General features: G+C 40.3%; 1 protein-coding gene across 2 annotated transcripts; it reads left to right on the top strand.

Annotated features, from left to right (window-relative positions):
- The first annotated feature begins 1,061 nt into the window (after positions 1–1,061).
- LOC148115712 (E3 ubiquitin-protein ligase TRIM39-like) lies at positions 1,062–22,086 on the top strand. Of its 2 annotated transcripts, XM_087883966.1 has the most exons (7): positions 1,062–1,754; positions 5,231–5,326; positions 5,905–6,135; positions 8,435–8,457; positions 12,161–12,279; positions 13,144–13,176; positions 20,942–22,086. In XM_087883966.1, the coding sequence occupies exons 1-7, from the start codon at positions 1,341–1,343 to the stop codon at positions 21,295–21,297; spliced, it is 1,272 nt and encodes a 423-aa protein (XP_087740092.1). In that variant the 5' UTR covers positions 1,062–1,340; the 3' UTR covers positions 21,298–22,086. The 2 variants fall into 2 exon arrangements, with proteins under 2 accessions (XP_087740092.1, XP_087740093.1); XM_087883967.1 differs by lacking the exon at positions 13,144–13,176 and having other exon boundaries at positions 1,170–1,754.
- The last annotated feature ends 902 nt before the right edge of the window (positions 22,087–22,988 follow it).

Raw genomic sequence — 22,988 nt, 5'->3', positions numbered from 1 at the left:
TCAAGGGGCAGGGCAGAGAGTTCCTGTGACCAGGTGATTTGTATATTTTGGGGGGGGGAGGTTATAATCCCTTCAGGGACAAGGGAGAGATTATTCCTATGGCTATCTGAGTTTTCTCAATGGTTTCCTCCAGGCAACATCCAGGCATCTAGGGAAAAGAAAAAGCAGCAAAAAGTGTCATTTTATTATACAGTTGTGTCCATGTCCCCTTGGGGAGCCAATTGTGACTAAGGAAGTCTCCCCCAAAGGCCCTTGAACAAAGGGGCTATAAGATGTTCTCCACCCACCAGATTCCCTCCCCCAATGGGTCTCCCTGTCCTAGGTTGGCCTGAGACTCCTAATGGCTCTTTCTATCCATCTTTTGCCTTAAGGGAGCTCATTGGTCAAACTTGAAGATTTCCATCCAGCAAATGATCCCATTCCACATTCTACATATTCCACGTTTCACAAGGTAGTCTTTGCCCAATTGTAGAGCTTTTCCTGATCCGTTTCCTGATTGGCTGGCTGGGAAAGGGACAGTCCAGGGAAGTCTTCCTCTGCCAGATATTCATATTAGAAGTTAGGTAAAGGATTATAATTTCTCCATTATCTATGAGACATCCCATCGATAGCAGCATTGGCTTTGGGGTTTTATTAAGGGTTTCTTCCATGCCAAGTTTACTCCATTCCATCCCATAAACGTTTCATTCTTCCTATTTTTTAAAAAAAGCATTTTCCCCTTTAACAAGTGGCTGGCTGAATAATAATTTTCTTTTTCCCCAGGATTTTTCAATATCTTTCCCTCTAGCAGGATTCTTGGATCAGTAATTGATTGGGGGGTCCGTCCCAAAAATATTTGCTTCTCCCCAGATTTTAAAAAGCAGCACTTTTTCGTGCGGCTGTTGATAAAAATAGGATCGCCAACATGATCGCCAACGTCCGATGAGGGATATGAAGGAGAAGGAAGAGGAGGAGAAGGAAGGAAGGAAGGAAGGAAGGAAGGAAGGAAGGAAGGAAGAAGAAGAAGAAGAAGAAGAAGAAGAAGAAGAAGAAGAAGAAGAAGAAGAAGAAGAAGAAGAAGAAGAAGAAGAAGAAGAAGATTATTTTGAAAACTCCCCCCCCCTTTGACGAGCTGATTGGGCCAATCATAATTGATCCATCCTGCGAATGTTTGCTTCTCTCCAGTTTGTTGTTTATAAAACACTTTTTTCCCTTTAAGAAGCCAGCGAGGCTGACCGCAAGAATAACAACAATTCATTTCGGTTTCCCGTCTGGGCAGAGCCCAAAGGCGGTCACCTGATTTGGAGGAAAATAAACGAAACTTAACTTTCTATTTCTTTGTCCCGGCGGAGGAGGCGGCGATGGCGGCCGAAGCGCCCTTGCAGGGTTTTCTGGAAGAACTCACCTGCTCCATCTGCCTGGACTTTTTCCAGGACCCCGTGCTCATCCCGGAGTGCGGCCACAACTTCTGCCGGGGCTGCCTGACCCGCAGTTGGGGGACGTCGGAATCAGAGGCTTCCTGCCCCCAATGCAGACAGACCTTCGCGCCCCGCAGCCTCCTCCCCATCCGGCAGCTGGCACGGCTGGTGGAGGAGGCCAGGCAATGCGGCGGTCCTAGGGACGAGGAAGGAGGGAGCCTCTGCCCGAAGCACCGGGAGCCCCTCAAGCTCTTCTGTAAGGACCACGAGACCCTCATCTGCGTGGTCTGCGACCGATCCAAAGAGCACAAGGGCCACTCAGTGATCCCTGCGGAGGAGGCTTTCCAGGAATACCAGGTAGGAGTCAGCCAGGAGGAATCGCTGCGGAGGGGAATCCAGATCCTTGGTCTTCCTGGCAATCCTTGGATCAATTTACTTTTTCTGTTGTCCACAAACTGGGTTTAGCCTGGCGCAGGTGCGAATTAGAACCAGACTGGAGAGGAGGCTCAGGGGACTTTTAATGACGTACTTCAGCAAAAGGGTCTCAGCAGCTAAAGGAGCCAAGACCCCTGAACGATGTAAAAATTCAAAATATAGGGTTAAGGTTCCTTGACAGGAGTTTCTTTTGAGTTCTTGTTCTGGCCTACTTTACTCACATTCCTCACACATTGCGTATTTGTGCTAATTAGCTTTCTTATCAAAAGAGCTGTGTATTTTATTATTATAATAAGAAGTTTCCAAAGTTGATGTCTATGTGTCCCCCCATTGGTTACTGGTCTTATTACACTCCTCTGCAACTTTCTGCCTCGGCCATTCCTTTAACAAACTTCCCTAATTCCAGCCTGAGACCTTCACCTCCTGCTTTATGCTCTGTGCCTACAATTTTTTTGAAGACAGATTTACCATAGTCTTTGAATTACAACTATTCGTTTAGTGACCTTCTTACAAGCAAAGTCAATTGGGAAGCCAGAATCGCTTCACAACTGTGTTACTAAGTGAACAACTGCAGTGATTCACTTAACAACTGCAGCAAGACCTTGGAAATTTTTTTTAAAAAGAACAGGATTTAAAAAAACAAGGAATAAAAATTGACTGGTGGCCATATTTGCAAATTAGGACAAAATATAAAAAAGACAGGGAACAATATGGTATACACAGAAAAAAATTGGAATTGGATAAGATATTATTAGGACCAGGAGAAAAAATGATCACAAAAATGTGTAATTTTCTGTTAAAATTTAAAATGGAAGAAGAAACCATGAAGGAAACAATGATTAGCTGGGCAAGAAATTTTGGCTATAACATTCATTTGGCTCAATGGGATAAATTATGGGAGAGAAACTATAAAATAACAATGTCAGCTGCTTACAAGAAGAATCTTTATAAGATGTTTTACCGATGGCACCTGCAACAAGCGAGATTGGCAAGGATGTTCTCAAAACAGGTCCCCGGATTGTTGGAGGTACGGCCATAGCCAAGGGACCTTCTACCACATGTGGTGGACCTGCCCTAAGATTAGGAAATTTTGGTGGAAGATAAAAAAAATGGCTGGAAGAGATAACTGGGTGGAGGATAGAAAAAAAACCAGAACTATTCCTCCTCGGTATTTAAGAAAGGAAAATGGAAAAAAATTACAATATAGCACATTACACATATTAGCTGCGTGTAGACTTGCCATAGCACAAAATTGGAAACAACCGGATATGCCCTCCAGACCAATTTATAATTTTAAAAAATTATGACTGTGCAGAAATGGACAGATTATCTATGGAAAGTAAGAAAAGGGAAGACACCTAGTACTATTTAATTTGGAATAGATGGTATTCCTGGCTGGAGAGTAAATCTAAAATATAAGCGATATTTTGTTACGAAACCGAATTGTGAATAGAAGATTCTGTAACTTAGATAAGGATGTAAGTTAAGACAGATAGAAGTAGAATTTGTATATGAAAGTTAATTAGGATAGAGATACTGATATAGAAAAGCTGTAACTAGTGCTTAGATTTTGATGTGTTTGTTTTTGTTGTGTGTTATAGGTTTTTATTTTTTGTTCTTTTCTATTTTTTGTACTGTATATTTTAATGTTTGAAAATTTAATAAATATTATTTTTTTAAAAAAAACAACTGCAGCAAGAACATCACTTAACTGTCTTGCTTAGCAAGGGAAATTGCCTGTAGGGCGAAATAGGCTCCCTTTGCCAGCTCCCTTTCCACATTTGCTCTAGAACGAAATTGTCATTCCTCCAAAGTCTTGAGTGCAGACCCGGAAAAACACTCCTGCTGGATCAGGCCAAACGTTCATTTCTCTCTCTCTCTCTTTTTTTTTTTTTTGAGTTTTAAACAGAGATATAAAGACAATACAAAAAATACAAAGACATTACAAAGACAAACGAGTTCCCACCACCAACCTACCCACACTATACTTTACATATATGTTTTGATCATCATTAGAATATATATTGCTTTATAAGTTAATATATACGTAATACATTGTCAATTCAGATGTTTTAGATTAGAAATAATCTTGCATCTCCTCTTTATTTAGTTGTTTCCGGTTTTATTTTCCCTACCCTATATTCATTCATCTATATTTGTACTGATTTTCTTTTCCAGCCATTGATACCACTGGTGCCACACAAGATAGAATTCACTTTCTTCTTTATCTTGGAGTTCTAGTGTCAGTCTATCCATTTCGGCACATTCTGTTATCTTTGAGATTAGTTTGTCTTTGGTTGGGAGTTGATCTGATTTCCAATTTTGCGCAAACAGTAGCCGTGCTGCTGTCAAAATGTGTATGATGAGGTATTTTGTCTCTTTGTTGTGTTGTGTTGTTATCATTCCAAATAAAAAAAATTCTGGAGTGTTTTCTACTTGTTGGTTTATTATTTCTTCAATGATTTCCTTTGTGTCCTTCCAGTATTGTTGGGCCTTTGTACATTTCCACCAGGCATGGTAGTATGTCCCCTTTTTTGTTTTGCACTTCCAACAGCGTGGGGAGGTGTTTGGATATATTTTGGCTAGTCTGGCTGGTGTTAGGTGCCATCTGTAAAACATTTTTATGAGGTTTTCTTTGTAGGGTATGGCTCTTGTCATTTTGATGTTCTGTTTCCACAATTTCTCCCAGTTTGCCAGTTGGATGTTGTGCCCTATGTCCTTGGCCCATCTTATCATATTTTCTTTTACTGTTTCTTCCAGTAATTTATATCTAAGTAAGTAGTTATATAATTTGGTTATCATTTTTTGTTCTGGGCCTTGTAAAATCTTATCCAATTCGTTCAAATTATTCGAGATTCCATATTGCTTTTTGTCTGCTATGTATCTTGAGTGTATTTGAGTATAGGGCCACCAATCGATATTTATGCCGGAGTTTTGGAGTTGCTGTCTTGAGATGAGTTCGCCTTCATGATTCAGTAAGTCTTGGTACCTCATCATTTTTCCTATTTCGAGAGTGTTCGGGTATATCAACGCTTCCATCGGGGACCACCATTTTGGTATTTTGGTATAGTGAGTTCTCTTAATATCCTGCCAGATCTTCTCAGTGATGCTTCTGGATGACTGCAACCAGGAGACTCAGGCAGCTCACTTTAATGCCATTACAGGTAGTCCTTGACTTAAAACCATTCGTTTAGTGACTGTTCAAAGTTATGACGACAATAAAAAAAGTGACATGTTTTTCACCCTTATGATCATTGCAGCATTCTGTGGTCACATGATCAAAATTTGGACGCTTGCCAACTGCCATGTATTTATGACGATTGCATATATCTTCTAACTGGGTCTTCCCTCCGATGTAATTCTTTACAAGAAAGAAACTGAAAAGTTGTATTTTTCAGATCAAGGTGGAGGATTGCCTGAAGGCTCAGAAGGAGGAGAAAGAAAAAATAGCTACATACAAAGGAGAGACAGAGCAAACAGTGCAGGAGATTTTTGTAAGTATTGATCCAAGGGTGAAGAGCTTCTGAGCTAATAGGAAGGAAAACACCGACTGCCATCTTCGATAATAGGCAGCCTGTGTTTTAGTACAAATTCTGACTGAAATTAATTCAAAGTTAAAGACTGTGTAGGGCACAGAACTTGTTCTTAACCTGGGGACTGAGATGTCACCATTGGCTGAATGAGTCACAGTTGGGTTAAGTGCCCCTATCCCACGAGCCATCTTTTATACAATGGGTTTGTTTTGTTTAATAAATTAATGCAAACCATATTTCCTCCTATTGAAAAAATTGTGAACTCAAACATTTTTCTATCTCTTTTTTTGGAATCCCTGATTGCCAAGGAGATTTTCATTGCAGGTCATTAAACTAGAGCCTTTAAAAAAAAAAAACACTTTCCCTCCTACGCTTTTTAATATCAAATGGGTTTTTTGTATCCTTTGGATATTCTCCCACCTCACTTCTGGATTCTTCAAGGAATCTGTTTAATTATTATAACGATTAAAATGAAAGAAAAATTTAATTAAGTAAAACAATAAAAATATGCCTTTTGCTTTTTCTCTTTCTTGTCCTAGGACCTCATCAAAGAAGTGAAAGAAAATGTAGTGGCTGAATTCAGAGAGCTACAACTCTGGTTAGAAGGACAGGAGAAGCTTCTATTGACTCAAATGGAAGAAACAGAGAAGGATATTATGGCAAGAAAGGAGAAGGGTTTGGCCAAGCACATGGAGGAACTGGGCTCTCTTGACCATCTCATCCAGGAGATAGAAGAGAAGCTTCAGCAGCCAGCCAGCAAACTCTTACAGGTCAGTCAGGAAGTTGAGATCATAGAATCCTAGGGCTGGAAGGGACCTTGGAGGTCTTCTGGTCCAATCTTCTACCCAAGGCAGGGGACCTCATAACCATCCCCCCAAAATGGTTGTCCAAACTATTATTGGAATCCTTCAGTGATGGAGCACCCAAAACTCAGGGAGGCAGGCTGTTCCACTGATAAATACTTCTCACTGTCAGGAAATTCTTCCTTATTTTAGCTTGCAACTCCAGATGAGCTTCCACCCCATTTCCCTATGAGAGCCCTTCAAGTGTTGGAAGATGGCGGTTGTGTCTCCCCTAAGCCTTTTCTTCCTTAGGCTAAGCATACCGAGTTCCCTTAGACATTCATTATATGGTTTGACTTCCTGGCCTCTTACCATCTTCATTGCTCCTCTCTGCATTCTTTAGCCCCTCCACAGAATACTCTTTTTGACTCTTTCCTTTTTTTTTCTTTCATAAATTTAATCAAAATTATAATAGTGAAAAGTACCAATGGAAATAAAGAAAATAGGGAAATGGAGAAGGATGGGAAAGATGTGTAGGATAAAGGAAAAATAAAAAAAAGTCTCTCAACGTTTTAATTTTGCATATTTAGTAATTATTAGCCATGTCTATAAAAACAGATTAGTCTAAGAAGCAAAACCAAGCATCAAGAATTCATCTTTTTCTATGCTGAGCACAAAGTTTAGAAGCAGCTTCCAAGAAGCAGCAGTTTAGAAACAACAGGTTATATCGAATTAAAGCAGTCAATTTTTTCATTTTTTCTAGCTCCACTTTTTCCATCCATTTTTCTCTTGTGGGGATTGATATATTTTTCCATGTCTGCATGTAGGATTCTGGCTGCATTCGGTCAAGTTCAAAATCTTTTTTTCAACTCCTCATTTAGTAAACTTTTTGACTCTTTCCATGGAAAGGAAACTGGAAGGTATGAAGACTACAGGTAGTCCTTGACATATCAGCACACTTGGACTCGAAATTTCTGTTGCTGAGGGAAACAGTTGTTAAGTTAATTTTGCCCCATTTTACGACCTTTCTTGCCGCTCTTGTTAAGTGAATCTCTCCAGTGGTTAAATTAATAACACGTTTGTTAAATGAATCCGGCTTCCGCATTGACTTTGCTTGTCAGAAGGACACTAATGGTGATCACATGACCCAGGACGCTGCAACCGTCATAAATATGAATCGGTTGCCAAGTGGCTGAATTTTGATCATGTGACCATGGGGGTGCTGCAAGAGTCTTTTTTTTAAAAAAAAAAAGTTTATTTATAACACAGTGAAACAATACAAGACATACAACACTTATATACAAGACTCTTTTTACAGCTTTTTCATAGTGGTCCTTCCTTATTATTTACTATTTCCACAAATTTTACTTCATCTTATTCCAAATTACTATCTGTCCCCATCATTTCATTTACAATATATTTCTCTTTTTCATTTCTATCACTAAATTGTATTTTACCAATTTTTCCCATTATTTTTGGACATTTCTTGATCTCCCCCTTATTTTTCTTCTTCATTTTTCCTTTCCTCCAACCACTCATACCATCTATACCAAATTTTATAGTATTCTGTATCCTCTTTTTCTGCAAGAGCCTTAAGTGTGAAAAATGATCATAAAGAATTTTTTTCAGTGCCGTGGTAACTTTGAACGGTCACTAAATGAACTGTTTGGTCAAGAACTACGTGTAATGGCTAATATTATAAATACATAATGTAATTCAGAAAAAGCAGGAATTCAAAGTTCTGGTCAATTGTCTATATATTCTTCACAATTTTAAGAATGCCTGCTTAGGGTTCCTATCCCCTATTAGGGGATGTGGTGGTGGGTGTTCTTTGTAGGGTCTCCCCCTCCCCTTAAATCTCCAGGCCAAGGAGAAATCCAACACTGATCAGCTTCTCCAAAGTATTATCACCACCTGGATTTTCCAAAGTGCCTTCATTCTGGAAGCATAAATGCAGGGGATTTTTTTTATCCTATCAATGCACTATTTTGTTTTTCAAATAGTCTTTTCTTTCTGCTATTATGTTTTATATATAAATATATATCTTCTGTAATTGTGTTGGATTCAACCGGGGTCTAATTTTTCTTAGACAAGAAAGTAAAAACAATACCACTCTAAAAGAGGGGGGGGGGAAGAGCAATGGTTTTTTTTAAAAAATGGAAGTATTTTGTATGTCTGTTGGTGTCTGGTTGTCCAGAGGTTTCACTCATGTATTTTGTGACTGTAAGAATTTAATTTTCTGCCTAGGAAATGGTTCCTTTCAGTGCTTTGTCTCTTTATTTTTTAGGACATTGGAAGCATCTTGAAGAAGTAAGTAAATCCACCCTTTTCTTTACAGACTCAGAGATCAGCAGCTCTGCCAGCAGTTTTCCTATTTTGGAAAGGTCTTCCTTTATTTTGCATTATTTTAATGTAAAGACAGTGTACTGTATTTCAGGGCTTTTTAGACATTTCCTCAGACAACCTCAACACAATATAATTAGCAATATTTGAACTGATCAATTATTATGTTGGTTGCATTCTCAGCCAGAGGTTTAGACTGAATTTGCCTTTTTATCCATTTATTGAGTCCTTCCCAAGAAGAGACAGATGTTTGATGGTTTTAAAAGTATCATTGTAGTATGTAAGCTGTTCCAAGTAATGCAACTATCATAAATACACACCGGTTCCCAAGCACCCGAATTGTGAGTACAGGGACACTGTGACAGATGTTAAGTGGGAAAATGGTTGTAAGTCAGTTTTTTGAGAGCTATTGTAACTGGTTGCTAACAAATAGTCATAAATTGAATGTTACTTGTAACTGAATTTGTCTCTATTAAATTACATTGCATTAGTTTAATCCAGTGGTTCCCAAACTTTTTCAGTCCACCGCCCCCTTGGTGCTACAAACTCATCCTCAGTGCCCCGCACCCCCACCCCGTATAAATAGCATTGTTCGGAATAGCAGTTTGTATGACCCACTAAGGAAGATAGTAACAGTAAAATACAAAACTGTAACAATTAATTGCACATTTATTCAAAATCCAATTTAAAAATCTTTTGTTAATTCAACAAAATTGTTGAACATGATCCAGTGATACCAGGTTTTCAAAGTCTGACAATCATTTATCAAGAACCTCAGCAACTACTAACTTAGTAAACTCAGTAAAATTTAGTAACTACTTCACTGTTCAGTAAATTCTTAATGTGATGGATGGGCTTGATGAAGTGATACCAGTTTCCCAATGTCTGGTTTTAAGCCACTTAGCGGGAGTCTTAAATCACCACGTTCAGTAATCTGGACTCGATTTCTCTGCTTGGAGAGAAGTTGGATGACCACACTGAAACCACGTTCCACCAAATATGATGTTGGAAATGAAACAAGGAGCTTCTTAACCACTGTCCCTAGTGCAGGATAGCGATCAGAAATTTCCTTCTGTAATCAAAACTCTTGGTACGATTTCTTAAACTTTGGCTTCAGCTCAATGTCATTTTGCAACTCTATTAGTTGATCCTCCACTACCCCATCTTCCTCAGTATCTGAAAATGGATTTATCATCCAATCTGGAATTTCCATCAAAAGAAGATCCTGATATTGCTCAGACATATCTTTATGTAACATGTCCAAATGGTCACAAAAAACTTGCAGATCATTATCATGCGGCCGCGCGGGTGGTTATGGGCGCAACTCGTTGTGCCCACGTGACACCCCTCCTGTGCGAGCTGCACTGGCTCCCAGTGGTCTTCCGGGTGCAATTCAAGGTGTTGGTTACCACCTTTAAAGCGCTCCATGGCATAGGACCCGGGTAACTTCGAGACCGTCTTCCTCCCACCGGCCAGTCCGCTCCCACAGAGAGGGTTTCCTCAGGGTGCCATCGGCCAAGTTATGTCGGCTGGCGACACCCAGGGGGAGGGCCTTCTCTGTGGGAGCCCCAGCCCTGTGGAATGAACTGCCCCCGGAAATACGTAAGATCTCCGACCTCTGTGTGTTTCGCTGCGCACTGAAGACCATGTTGTTCCGCCAGGCCGGGCTATCAACATAATAATTTTAAATTGGGGTATTTTAAATTTCTGGGGTTTTAAATTGAGCCAAATTTATTTAATTATTTTAAATTTTAATCGTTGTTTTGTCTTGTGTTTTGAAATAGGCTGTACACCGCCCTGAGTCCTTCGGGAGAAGGGCGGTATAGAAATAAAATATTATTATTATTATTATTATTATTATTATTATTATTATTATTATTATTATTATTATTATTATTATTAATTATTGTATCCCACCTTTCTCTTCTAGCTCAGACAAGGTCGGAAATTGGTATAGCTCGCGATGGTCTATATTGCGCTTGAATAGAGTTGACTTTGAAATAAACGTAGAGATGACAGATTTGGCCTTAATAAGATTGACCCCACCCCGCGCGGCAGCTTACCTTGATCCTGGGCAGCATGGCACTGGCGGCAGCCAGCCAGGCCTTCTGTCCTCCCCAGGCCTCCCCCCTCCCCCACAGCCCTCCTCCTTCCTGGGCAGCACGTCACTGGTGGCAGCAGCCAGCCAGGCATGCTGCCCCACAGCCCCTCCCCCCATCTGCGGCAGCCCACCTGCAACTTACCAAAAGTTAGGAAGGCAACGGCAGTCAAGCGGTCGAGGAGCGGAGCAGCTGGGCCTGGGCCGAGTGGTTCGGGCAACCAGTGACCGATAGCAAGCAAGGAGAGCAATAAGAGAGCATCCAAGAGTTCAGCCTCACATGCGTGGTAAGAGGAGCTGCCCAGTGGCATGCGCGCCCCGGGAAACACACTTTCAGTTTCTGATGCACACATGTGCACTGGCCAGCTAGTCTGATGATCTGAGCTTTGGGTTGTGAACCCCCGTTGCCTCTTAGTGCCCCCCTGCTGCCCCCGTTGCCTCTTAGCGCCCCCTAATTCATCCCGCCCACTTTGGGAACCACTGGTTTAATCTATGAATATCAGTTTGAGTGTTATATCCATCTTCTAATTGTTTACCTACCTCACCCATATTAGTCATCAGTCATTTGGTCAGATACAATCCTGTCAGTGTATAAGAAATTATGAGCTGGAATAGCCATAACAACAAGTCAGCCAATGGGAACTGTTTGGTGACTAACAAACAGGATCTATTGTGAGCCATGGGAGATGGCTCGGAGCCTGGGCGGGGCTTAGCTTGACTGATCTGTATATATATAAGAGTTACTTTGTCCTTGCAATATAGCTTCTGTGTTTCTGAGTTCTGGTTATTCTGGTCCTGGCTTCTACTGCATGGGTATTGTATACATGCATCATGCTCTATATTATTGTATATAAAGAAGTTTCTTCTATAAATGAATCCTGCTGAATTATTTACTTGTCTGCTGGTTGGATTGCTGCAAACTCTGACAAATCCATTGTTTTGGCCAAGAGATTCACAAGAATTTTGAAGAGTAGGGAGCCCAAAACTGGAACTTAGTTGCCTCTACTAGATCTCTTGTTTAACTTGATGAAGGTGGATGAGTGCAGTTCTGGGTCAGGATCCACTGAGTGCCCATATTTGAATAGCTAGCCAGAGAATTGACTGAAGCCTGGGAAACAGGGCCCTTGTCAGTCAACAGCAGTGCTGATTTCCCACCATCTTACCAGGTACTTAGGATCTGAGGACAGGGCAACACAAGACAATGACAATCAATGACTTCATAGCTGTCCATCAACACCCCACTTAACAACTAAAAGCCATACACAACCAGGCACCACATAAATACAAGGCATGGAACAGCCCAATGCACACATTCTGGAGAGAGTGTTCCAATATTTGAGGGTCTGTCACAGAGAGAAGGGGGTCAATCTGATTGAGGACAATCAAGCAATGAAACAGCTTCCCTCCAGAAGTAGTGGGAGCTTCATCACTGGAAGTTTTCAAGAAGAGGCCGGACTGCCACCTGTCAGAAACAAAGGGGGGTCTCCTGTTTGGGTGGTTGGGGGGGATGCTGGACTAGATGACCTACAAGGTCCCTTCCAACTCTGTTATTCTGTTATTTTGTCTTGCCAGGTACCAGGCTAAGGAAACATATGAGAATCCGGTGGATTTACTTCTAGGGCCAAAGTGGACAATTTGGGATTACAGTGATATGACTGTGCTTCTGAAAAGTGGCAAGAAAAAATTTAAAGGTAAAAAACAGCCACCAAGGTTTTACACTGGATGACATTTTGAGCATCCAAGAGAGATTCTGGATCAATGTCACATGGATCAAAGAGGGATCGATTTCAGGATCAGTGTCTCAGTTAGGATTGTAAATGGAGACTACCTGTAGTGTTCGTAGCCCAAATCAGTGGTGGGTTCCTACCGGTTCGCTCTGGATCTTGCAAACTGGTAGTAGCGGTGGCGGGAGGCTCCGCCCATCCACCTGGACATCATCACAGACACTCTGCGCACGCACGCACATTGTGAACTGGTAGCGAAGGTAAGTGGAACCTACCCCTGGCCCAAATCCATATGCCCTGATCACTGGGGAAGCAGAATAAGTTTCCACAAAGTATAATGGAATATATGCAGGTAGTTCTTGACTTACGACCTCCGTTGAGCTGAAAATTTCTGTGGCTAAGCAAAACAGTTGTTAAGTGATCTGTGCCCCATTTTAGGAACTTTTTTGCCACAGTTATTCAGAAAATGACGGCACTTAAGTGAATCGTGGTTGATAAATGAGTCTGGATTCAACCTCGAAAGGATGGAAGGCTGAGTCAACCTTGAACCTGGTGAGATTTGAACTTGCACTAATTGTAGGCAGCTGGCAGCTAAGTGCTAGCACTTAATAGCACTTTAGTCCGCTGCACCACTGAGGTGCATATATAGTAGAATATATTTATACCGGATGGAATAAATATAGCCACCAATGACATTCTGGCTTGTAGCTTTCTCTATTCCTTATTTCCTGATCTGAGGCCAAGGAAAGCAAACCAGGGAATCTGAGGGAGGCCCTTCTGTTGCTCCAATTCCAGGGATGAGATGCTGAATTCCTCCCTTTTCTTCCCCAGATACTCTGGAAAGTGGACTTCAACTACAGGAAGGTAAATATGAGTTATAGGAATTGGATTTCCTTGCTATTTTAAGCTCTGATGCAGTAACGTGAAGAGAAACATAATAGATCAAAAAGAAAAATATAGGATTAATTACTATATAAGACTATGATGATCCAGTAAACTTTAATGATTATATGATTTATGAACTATTACTTGCCATTTATATGTACAATATTAGCTAATGCAGTGGAGAAAAATTCCTTGTGTGACTGATCACATTTGGCCAAATAAAGCGGTTGTTCTGTTCTGTTCTGTTCTGTTCTACTCCTCTACTCCTACTCCGCTCCGTTCCATTCTATACATACCATATTTTTTGGAATGTAAGACGAACCTTTCCCCCCCTAAAAGAGGCTGAAAATTTGGGTGCAACTTATACTCCGTATGTAGCTTTTTGGAAGCTTTTTTCAGCCCCACCGAGGCACTAATGAAGCACTAGCAAGCAATCTTCCCAGCTTTGCCTGCTCCCTCAACTCCCTGAGTGAAGCGGTCTCCCTGCTTTGCTCCGACTCTCAGCTGTTCTTTAGAAGCTTTTTTCTGCCCTAACCAGGTACCAGCCGAGTGAAGCTTTGCCTGCTTTTCTCATTGCTGCTTCCTCTCAGCTGTGCCTTAGAAGCTGTTTTTTATCCCCAAGCAGGGGATAAAAAACCAGCAAACTAATGTGCTGAAGCTGACCAGACTAAGGATGATAGCCAGATGAATACCTGGTAGGCAGATTTTTTTTTCCTATTTTCCTCCCCAAAAACTAAGCTGTGTCTTATACTCCGGTGCATCTTATACTCTGAAAAATACGGTAATCTAAAAAACTGAAGCCAATCTTGGTGTAGAATGAAATACCTGGACAAATGGGAAAATATGGAGTGGGAGTGAAAGGAATCTTGAATTCCTACCAAGCTAATAACATCCTCTTGATTTTACTGCCTGACTATAATTTGGTGAGAGACCAGGTCTTTGGGAACAGAAATTAGGTCCTTTGGGTCAAAGCAAATAGCAAAGTTGGAGCATCAGGGTTGCCTCCACTCTGTGGGCCATCAGACTGGTGAAAGCAGAGGTTTCCTGTATAAGATCCTCCCCTTTTGTACATCCCTGTGATACCCTGATGCTCATAGAGAAAAAGACGGAGCTTCCTCCCATCCCATCATGTGTCCTAAGTTACCTCTGGGGGATCCTTCTGACTTTTACCAGTTCAGAATTGAAACATGGCAGCCTCTGGCTCTGCCTGATCTTCTGGAAGAGGTGGAGCGCTATGAAGTATTTGAAGGACTTGGCCATTGTGAGACTTGTGGACTTCAGTTCCCAGAATCCCCCATCCAGGATGGCAAAGCTGGAAGGTAATCAGCAGAGTGGCGGCCACATGGGAGACTAGAGACTAGAGGAATTGACCAGTGGAGCCAAGAGACGAAGAGCTGAGGGGAGGAGCCAAAAGCTGTACAGGTAGTCAACGTATCCTGAAGGCGTGCAGCTTAGTGGCAGATGGAGCGGAGGCAGATGGACTGGAAGATGGCGAAGGCAACCTAAGTGAATGGAAGGAGAAGGCCAGAGGAGCGCTGAACAGGCCGGCAGTTAACAGAGGATGGGACTAAGACAGTGGGAGAGCCTGTTGCATAAATTTGAGGATCAGACTCAATAAATAATTCAGGAACGAAGTATTCAAAGCAAAGTACTATTTATTTACAGTAGGCATACTATATTCTCTGAATGATTGTAGATAGAAGCAAGTAGGAGGTGCATACATCCCCTTTTATAACAAAGAGGCGGAGTTATAGATGGGAGTGGTTACATATGAATACATTAAGAAAGGAAGAATAAATTAACCCCTGATATCCTTTGAATATATATTTTCTCCATTTGAGAATAAGGCATTTACCCGTGACAAATCCCCCTCTAAATGCCGATTCGACATACAGCAGTAATTACATTCAGATTCAGAACAATATAAAACTTGTAGTTTTGAAGTTAAATATTTGTTGTGTTTAGATTGCAAAGGCTTAGTCAGTATGTCAGCTATTTGTTCTGAGGTTTCGCAGTGAACGGCTTTAATAAACCCATCTTGAGATAATTGTCTTACATGTTTGAATTTGATATCTATATGTCTGGATCTTTGACCAATAGCATCAGATCTAGATATCTCTATAGCAGCTTTATTATCTTCATGTATAATAAAGGGTAATGAAGGGCTCTTCCAGACATCTGATAATAAATCATTAAACCATACAAGATTATTGGAGGCTTTAGATAAACAAACATATTCTGCCTCAGTTGTTGATGTGGCTACTAAATCTTGTTTCCCAGTATACCAGTAGACTGGACAATTATTAAGAAAGAATACATAGCCTGAGGTGCTTTTTCTGCACTTAGTGTCACCTGCCCAATCCGCACCAGCGTAACAAGTGAGAATGGGTTCTTTTGCATTGTTGGGTTCCAATAGTAGGCAGAAGTCTAAGCTGTGCTTCAAATATCTTAGTACTCTTTTAATAGCTTCCCAATGATACATTAAGGGTTTACTAACATATCTGGATAATAAATTAAGAGGTAGAGCAATATCAGGTCTAGTCCAATTAGATATATACAAAAGGGAACCAATAACTGATCTGTAAAGTGTATTATCGTTAAATTCAGGGGATGATTCATCCATGTTTCTTAAAAAATCAGCTTGCATTGGAGTATCACAAGGTTTCGCATCACTCAAATTACATTTATTCAGGAGTTCTATAATTTTATCCTTTTGAGATAATTTAAATCCTTTTTTTGTCTTACTGATTTGAACTCCAAGATATTTATTCACTTTTCCTAGTGATTTTAAAGAAAAATGCTCATTCAGTTTTGTTACAAATGTATCTCTTTTCTCTTTATGTTTACCAATATATAAAATGTCATCCACATAAATTAATACAAATTCTAATGAATCACCTTCCTTTTTAACAAAGAAACAATTGTCTGCAGTTGTAGCATTGAAATTCATAGTTTTGAGTACATTGACCAAACATTCATACCAACGTTTGCCGGATTGCTTTAGTCCGTACAAACTTTTGTTCAATAACCAAGTTTCATTTCTATTTGTATATTGGCTATGAGGGGCTCTTACATATATCTCTTTATCAAGCTTTGCATGTAAGTATGCAGTTTGTATATCATATTGAAAGACATCAAGATTAAGTGCAGATGCTATAACTAAAGCTGTTTTAACACTTTCAGTCCTTACAGTGGGAGAATATGTGTCTGTATAATCCTCAGGATACTTTTGAGCGTAACCCTGTGCAACTAATCTAGCTTTATATAATGTGTTGCCTTCTTCCAGATTTTTAATTTTGAATATCCATCTGGTGCCTATAATTGTTTTGTCCTTAGGTGCAGGTGTTGGTGTGAATACATTTAATTCTCGCAAACTGTCCATTTCTTTAGCCATGGCCAATTCCCATTTTTTTCTTTCTTCAGTGGGAAGCTTTAATACTTCCTCGTATGTGTTGGGTGTTGATGCTTCATTATTTATATACATTACATAATCCTTATATTTATTTGGTACTTGATTTCTGTTACACCTAATTGTTCTTTCTGGTTTGCTATCGTTATCGTGTAAGTATCTTGCTTCCTTTTTGGTTAATGAATCTGTTTTGATTTTGGGGTGGTTACCTATCCATGTTTTATTGCTGTTCTCATGTGTGCTGTGATTATGCTCTTCCCTTTCTGTCTTATCTTGATTTTTAATGTCTGTTTTTGTAGTTGGAAATATCTCATTAAGATGTATCTTAGACCAATTGGCCTGTTCATGAAATACAGCTGTCCTAGAAATTATGAATTTGTTGTTATTATCAATAAATCTGTATCCTTTTGTGCCTGTTTCATATCCCATGAATCTAAGCCTTCTGGATACATTATCCCCTTTACGTCTCAACTGTTTTGGTATGTGTACATCTGCTGTAACTCCAAATATGTGCATGTGAGTAATTTTGGGTTTTTTATTATACATCAATTCATATGGTGTTTTATTTATGACACTGGACCAAGTTCTGTTTAGAGTATAATTGGAATATAATAATGCTTCTGACCAGAATTGTTTTCCTAAGCCAGCATCTTCTAATGTACATCTAATCATGGTTTGTAGTGTCGAGTTTTTTCGTTCTACCACTCCATTTTGAAATGCAGAGAAAGGGCTAGATGTGAAGTGTAACATTCCTTTGTCTTTTAGCCATTGGGAGAATTCTTTTGACATGAATTCAGATCCCCTGTCTGTCATGATCTGTTTTATTTTTACATTGTGTTGTGTTTCTACACGTTTATAAAATTCTTTAAACTTTTGAAATGTTTCATCTTTGTGTTTTAAAGTATAAACAAATCCATAACGACTATAGTCGTCTACAATAGTAAGAAATTATCTTTTTCTATATGTGATTGATGGAGTTAATGGACCAACTAGGTCCATATGTACCAGGTCAAAAATGTGACTAGATGATCTTGTTGCCTTTTTTGGTCTGGGACTAGTTCTGAGTTTTGAGGACTTACATACTGAACATTCCAAATAATTTTTACAATTTTTTATTTTAACACCTTCAGCATGTTCAATCATTTTTTGTATTACAGGAAAGCTAACATGTCCTAATTTTCTATGTAATATATGAGCACATTCATCATGAATTGGTTTTCCAATCGTTGGTTTTTTGTTATTGAGTGTATCACCAATAGATGTATTTTCGTGATTATTATTTGTTTCATGTTCCTCATTATCACTATTGCTGTAATTTTCATTTTCTATGCTAGTGTCATTTTCCATGTTTGAATCAATGTTGTGTAACCATTTTTCTTCTGTGATTAAATATGGTAAGCCTCCTTTGATAACCACACTACCTAAATTTGTTTTGTTTTTCTCTAGGATTGCTTTTCCTTTTGAGAATACTATATTTATGTCAGAGTCTCTGCTTAGCTTTATTACGCTAAGTATGTTATGAGGTATTTCAGGTATTAATAATACCCCCTCTATTTTCCCTATACCGGGTAAATTTACACTTCCTTTTCCAATAACTTGGACTTCTTCTTGATTGGCTACCTTAATTACAAATTTATCTTCTATGAAGAAAGATAGTATTTTCTTATCATGTGTTGTGTGGTTAGTTGCCCCAGAATTGATGAGCCAAGCATTATCTTTTGAATTTTGTTTGTTGGTTATGGTATGTTTATCTAATCCATTTAATGATCCAGACTTCCTGTCTTTTGAGTTGTCTCTGCCCCCTCTATGTTCTCTAAAATTTGGTGAGTTTCTATACCTATATCTATCAATAGATGATTGTCTGTTATGATATCTGCTTCTATAGTCATGTTTTTGTCTTTCTCTAAGAAATTTAGGACAATCTCTTCTACAATGTTCTTTGGATCCACAATTATAACATTCAATTGATTCTCTACGTTTTTCTTGAAATACCACTCTCTTAGTCTGTCTATGTTCCATGTATGTACTGCAGCGGCTTCTCCTTAAATTATCTTCAGCTATTAACCTATTTGATAAATTTTCTATGGATAGGTATCCCAAATTAATTGTGTCTAAATGTGATATGTAGTTATCCCATGATGAGTCTAATGAATTAATGATAACACTTTTCATTGTTTGGTCTGATATTGTTTCTCCCCTTAAATGAAGTTCTGCTCTGATTTTGTTTAGTGATATTAAATGCTCACTTACAGTAGTCCCAGGTTTTATCCTGGCTGAGAAGAAATCTTTAGACATTCTTGTTGTGGTTGCTACACTTTCACTATGAAACAATTTAAACATGCAATGAATTATTTCTGAGACAGTCAGATTATGCTTAATACTATGATACATAGCAGGAGATATACTAGATATTAATAAGTAGAATGCTCTGTGGTGCAGGCAGTCCAATTTTAGAGTCCAAGGTTTTTGGGGAGGGTTAGTTATGAAAAATAATAAATTCTCTTTTAGGAAAACAACCTGAAGTTGTTGATACCATTCTTGTAAATTAATACCGTCTATTCTCAATTTTGGGAAATCATTAGGCAAGTTCCCAATATTATTTGTTGCATTACTTACAACTGGAGGCTGTCCATGATCTTGTAAGTGTTGATAGTTGCAGAATGGTGTAGGTATGCTTGCAATCAGTCCGAATGGTTCTCTCTGTTCTTCATGGCCTCTGTAGCTGTCTGCGTGTGTTTGCGCATGCGCTTTGTTCATTTCGTCTCTGAAGCTGTCGGGAGATGTTCTCGTCGCTGTAGCTCCCTCGTAGTGCTCTTCCTCTGATGACTCGGTCTCCGGCTCGACCTTGGGCGTCCAGGCGACGATTGGCACTTGCTTCCTTTCACTGAAGCTGTCCTGGTTGAGGTCTCTGGCTCCTGGAAGCGTCTGAGGCGTGGGGGAGTATTTGCAAGGTTCTCTGGGTTCAGGTGTTGGCGTCCTTGCCGTCCGGATAGAAGCGGGTAGATTCTGAGACGTTTGCTTGCTTGCTTGTCTTTTCTTTATTTTTTGATCGGCAGCTTTCGTTGATTTTTTTGTTATTTTCAAATTTGGACCAAAGGTTGCAAAAAGCGTTTTCATGGCTGATTCTATTTGCAGCTCGATTGGAGTTTCTTCGATGTCTGTATCAGATTCTTCTGAAGAGTAGAATTTTTCCTTTTTGCTTTTCATATTGTGTAGGACTTTTCGCGCCAGACATTTTGAATTCTGTTTTCTGATTGGCTCTGCTTCGCTCATCTTAGTGGTCTGTTGAAACCAAGATGGCTGCCATTCAAAATTTTGCGCGGGACCGTTAGTCTTTCTTTTTGTTATATTTTCATCTATAGGCAATTCGCTCACTGTTTTGAGGTCTTTAGATTCAGTTGCTACGATGTGATTTTCTCTCGCTGCTCCGCTGTCTTTTATGATGTCTTGGAGGTTCGCGATGAGATTTTTGTCGTCTTTTTGGTTTTTCAGTAGTCTCAGTATCTCCGATCTGAGATCGTTGTTTTCTATCTCGTTCTCTTCTTGGTCATCAGGTTCATCGATTACCTCTTCGTTGTCTGTAGTGTAGTCTTCAGATTCTTTTGTTATTATAGTTGTAGATTCATCGATCATTTCTTGATGTGTTTCCATTTATTTATTGTGTGCCCTGGTGTTGGGTCTTTCTCTTTTGTTTCTGGAGTTTTCTTTCTTAGGCATGTCTATTTTTATTGAGTCAGTTAACCATCCTCTGCTACCAGCTTGTTGCATAAATTTGAGGATCAGACTCAATAAATAATTCAGGAACGAAGTATTCAAAGCAAAGTACTATTTATTTACAGTAGGCATTCTATATTCTCTGAATGATTGTAGATAGAAGCAAGTAGGAGGTGCATACATCCCCTTTTATAACAAAGAGGCGGAGTTATAGATGGGAGTGGTTACATATGAATACATTAAGAAAGGAAGAATAAATTAACCCCTGATATCCTGTGAATATATATTTTCTCCATTTGAGAATAAGGCATTTACCCGTGACAGAGCCCGAGTGCTTGGAGTAAAGGGAGCAGAGGGACCTGGACAATAGCAGCCCCATCAGCCATTGGAATTCTGTTAGTTGAAGTCTACAAGTCTTAGTTGCCAAAGTTGGAGGACTCTTGACCAGGCAATGCTTAGGTGTTGTTTAAAAAAACAAGGAGTCTTCCAGTCCTGGGGGGGGGGGTGTTTGGAAACTGAACTCCATTCACACAAGAGAGTTAAATTCTTGGGGGTGAAGACAGAAACCAGGCCTGCAGCTGAAGCTCTTGTTTTTTTCCTTCCTTCTCTTCCCCCTTACAGAGAATGTAATTCTGGATCCAGACACAGCCAATCCTGACCGCCTTGAAGTCTCCCAAGATCGAAAAAGCGTCAAAGGAGTTAATCCAGTTAAAGGAAAATATCGTGCCTCAAATTCCATGAGATTTGTATATCATCCTTGTGTCCTTGGCTGTCAGAAGTTCTCAACAGGGAGACATTTCTGGGAAGTTATTGTAGGAGGTACAGGAGACTGGAGTGTAGGGGTTGCCATCAAGCCAGTGAACTTAAGATATCTTGATAAGGAGATCAGGCGCTGGATGTTTCAGAAATGCCCAGGGAAATACTGGGCCGCATCTCCGTTAAAATGGTCTGAACTGGTCCTGACTGAGGAGCCCTAGAGGATCCGCGTCTCTCTCAACTGCGAAGGGGGACAAGTGAGCTTTTTGGATGCCAGCACAGCAGCTCTGATCCATACATTCTCAGACGCTTCCTTGGTTGGAGGGACCCTTCTGCCCTATTTCTCTTTGTACGAAGGCGCCTGCATGACACTCCCCTAAAAGAAGGGACATCCATAAACAAAAATCCCTATTTGCCAAGCAGGGATCTCCAAAAGCCTTTAAAGCAGAGATTCCTTAGCTTTTTGCTACTTCAGCTTCCTTTATTGTTCTATGCAATCCTGGTCAGTCAATCAGTCCTTATAAAGGAATAACCTGATCAGCATTTCTATTTGTCTGGATAAAAAAAAAAGAGGTGTCCTAGGATCTTTATCGGCTTTAGCATCATGTATTGAGTTGTATCAGTATTAAAGATACCTTACAGCTAAGCCTGTCAATCATGATTTAATATGTCTGTCACAGCTCTTCATCCCATTTATGGATCATGCTTGTTTGTTTCATGTTAGTTGCAATCAATGATTGTGTAAGTGTCCATAACTCTGTATATTCTATAATCATCCCCTTCTTTTTTTCTTTCCTTCCCCCTTTTATTTTCCTCCAGTTTCCTTTTAACACATAATTGTCATAATCCAAGGAACCCTAGCAGGGCTTCAGCAAGTATTACACTCGATATAAGCTTTATAGCCTCACAGGTATAGGAGGAGGAAGATGCGTTGGATATGTTTGCCACCTTGAGTTATTTGTAAAAATAATAAAGGCGAGATAAAAATAAATAAGGGGAGTGAAACTTAACTGATATGGTGACTTTGAATGCTGACAGCAGATCTCTGGAACCCCTCAAAGCATCTAAAGAACTGAAGATTGACAAGCTGCTGTTGGCAAAGGAGCAAATGAGGAATCCTAATGAACATACCTAATACAGGTAGTCCCGGACTTACAATTGAGCCCCAAATTTATGCTCCCAAGTGAGTCAGCTGTTAAGTGAGCTTTGCCCCATTTTAACTCTCACGGGGGAAGAAGGGAATGAAAAGGAGGAGGTTTTGGCAGGAAAAAGGAGGGGAGCAGTGGATAGAGAGAGAGGGCGAGAGGGATAGGTGGGTCTCTTTGGGGGCAAACCTGAGGGAGAAGGGAGAGAAGGGAAGTGGGGCCTCCTGGCTCACCTGGCCTCCACCCCACCAAGTGAGGGGGGGAAGCGACACATGAGGACGGGTTGAGGAAAGGGAGACAAAGGAGTGGGGGAAAAGGTTGAGAAAGGAGGAGGAGGAAGGAGAAAGATGGAGAGAAAGGGAGGCAGGCAGGGGAATCACGGGAGGAGCAGAGGCAGTGGCAGGAGAGACCAGCAAGCAGGAGGGGGCGGGGGAGAGAGGAGAGAGAGGGAGAACTGGCTGAATAGCCATCTGACCCCCACCCAACCATGTGAGGGAGCTGAGTGGAGTGGCAGCCACAAGGAATGGACTGTACCAGGGGAAGGCGCCTGGATGGTTGGAAAAGAAGGCAAGGGGAATCTATCACATGACTCGGGGACCCTGCAACCGTCATAAATATGAGTCAATAGCCAAGCCACTGAATGTTGATCAAGTATACTTTTGAGTATGTTGTGGGACTAGCATGGACCTTCACAGGATGGCCTGAGGCTTTTGCTTGCAGGACTAATAGAGAGCATGAAGTAGTAAACGTCCTACTGGAAGAAATCA

The sequence above is a fragment of the Pantherophis guttatus genome, chromosome 2 (genome assembly GCF_059756535.1).
Source record: "Pantherophis guttatus breed Tessera chromosome 2, ASM5975653v1, whole genome shotgun sequence".
NCBI lineage: Eukaryota > Metazoa > Chordata > Lepidosauria > Squamata > Colubridae > Pantherophis > Pantherophis guttatus.
The sequence above is the reverse complement of the archived record's forward strand: the minus strand, read 5'-3'. Positions and strand labels throughout refer to the sequence as shown.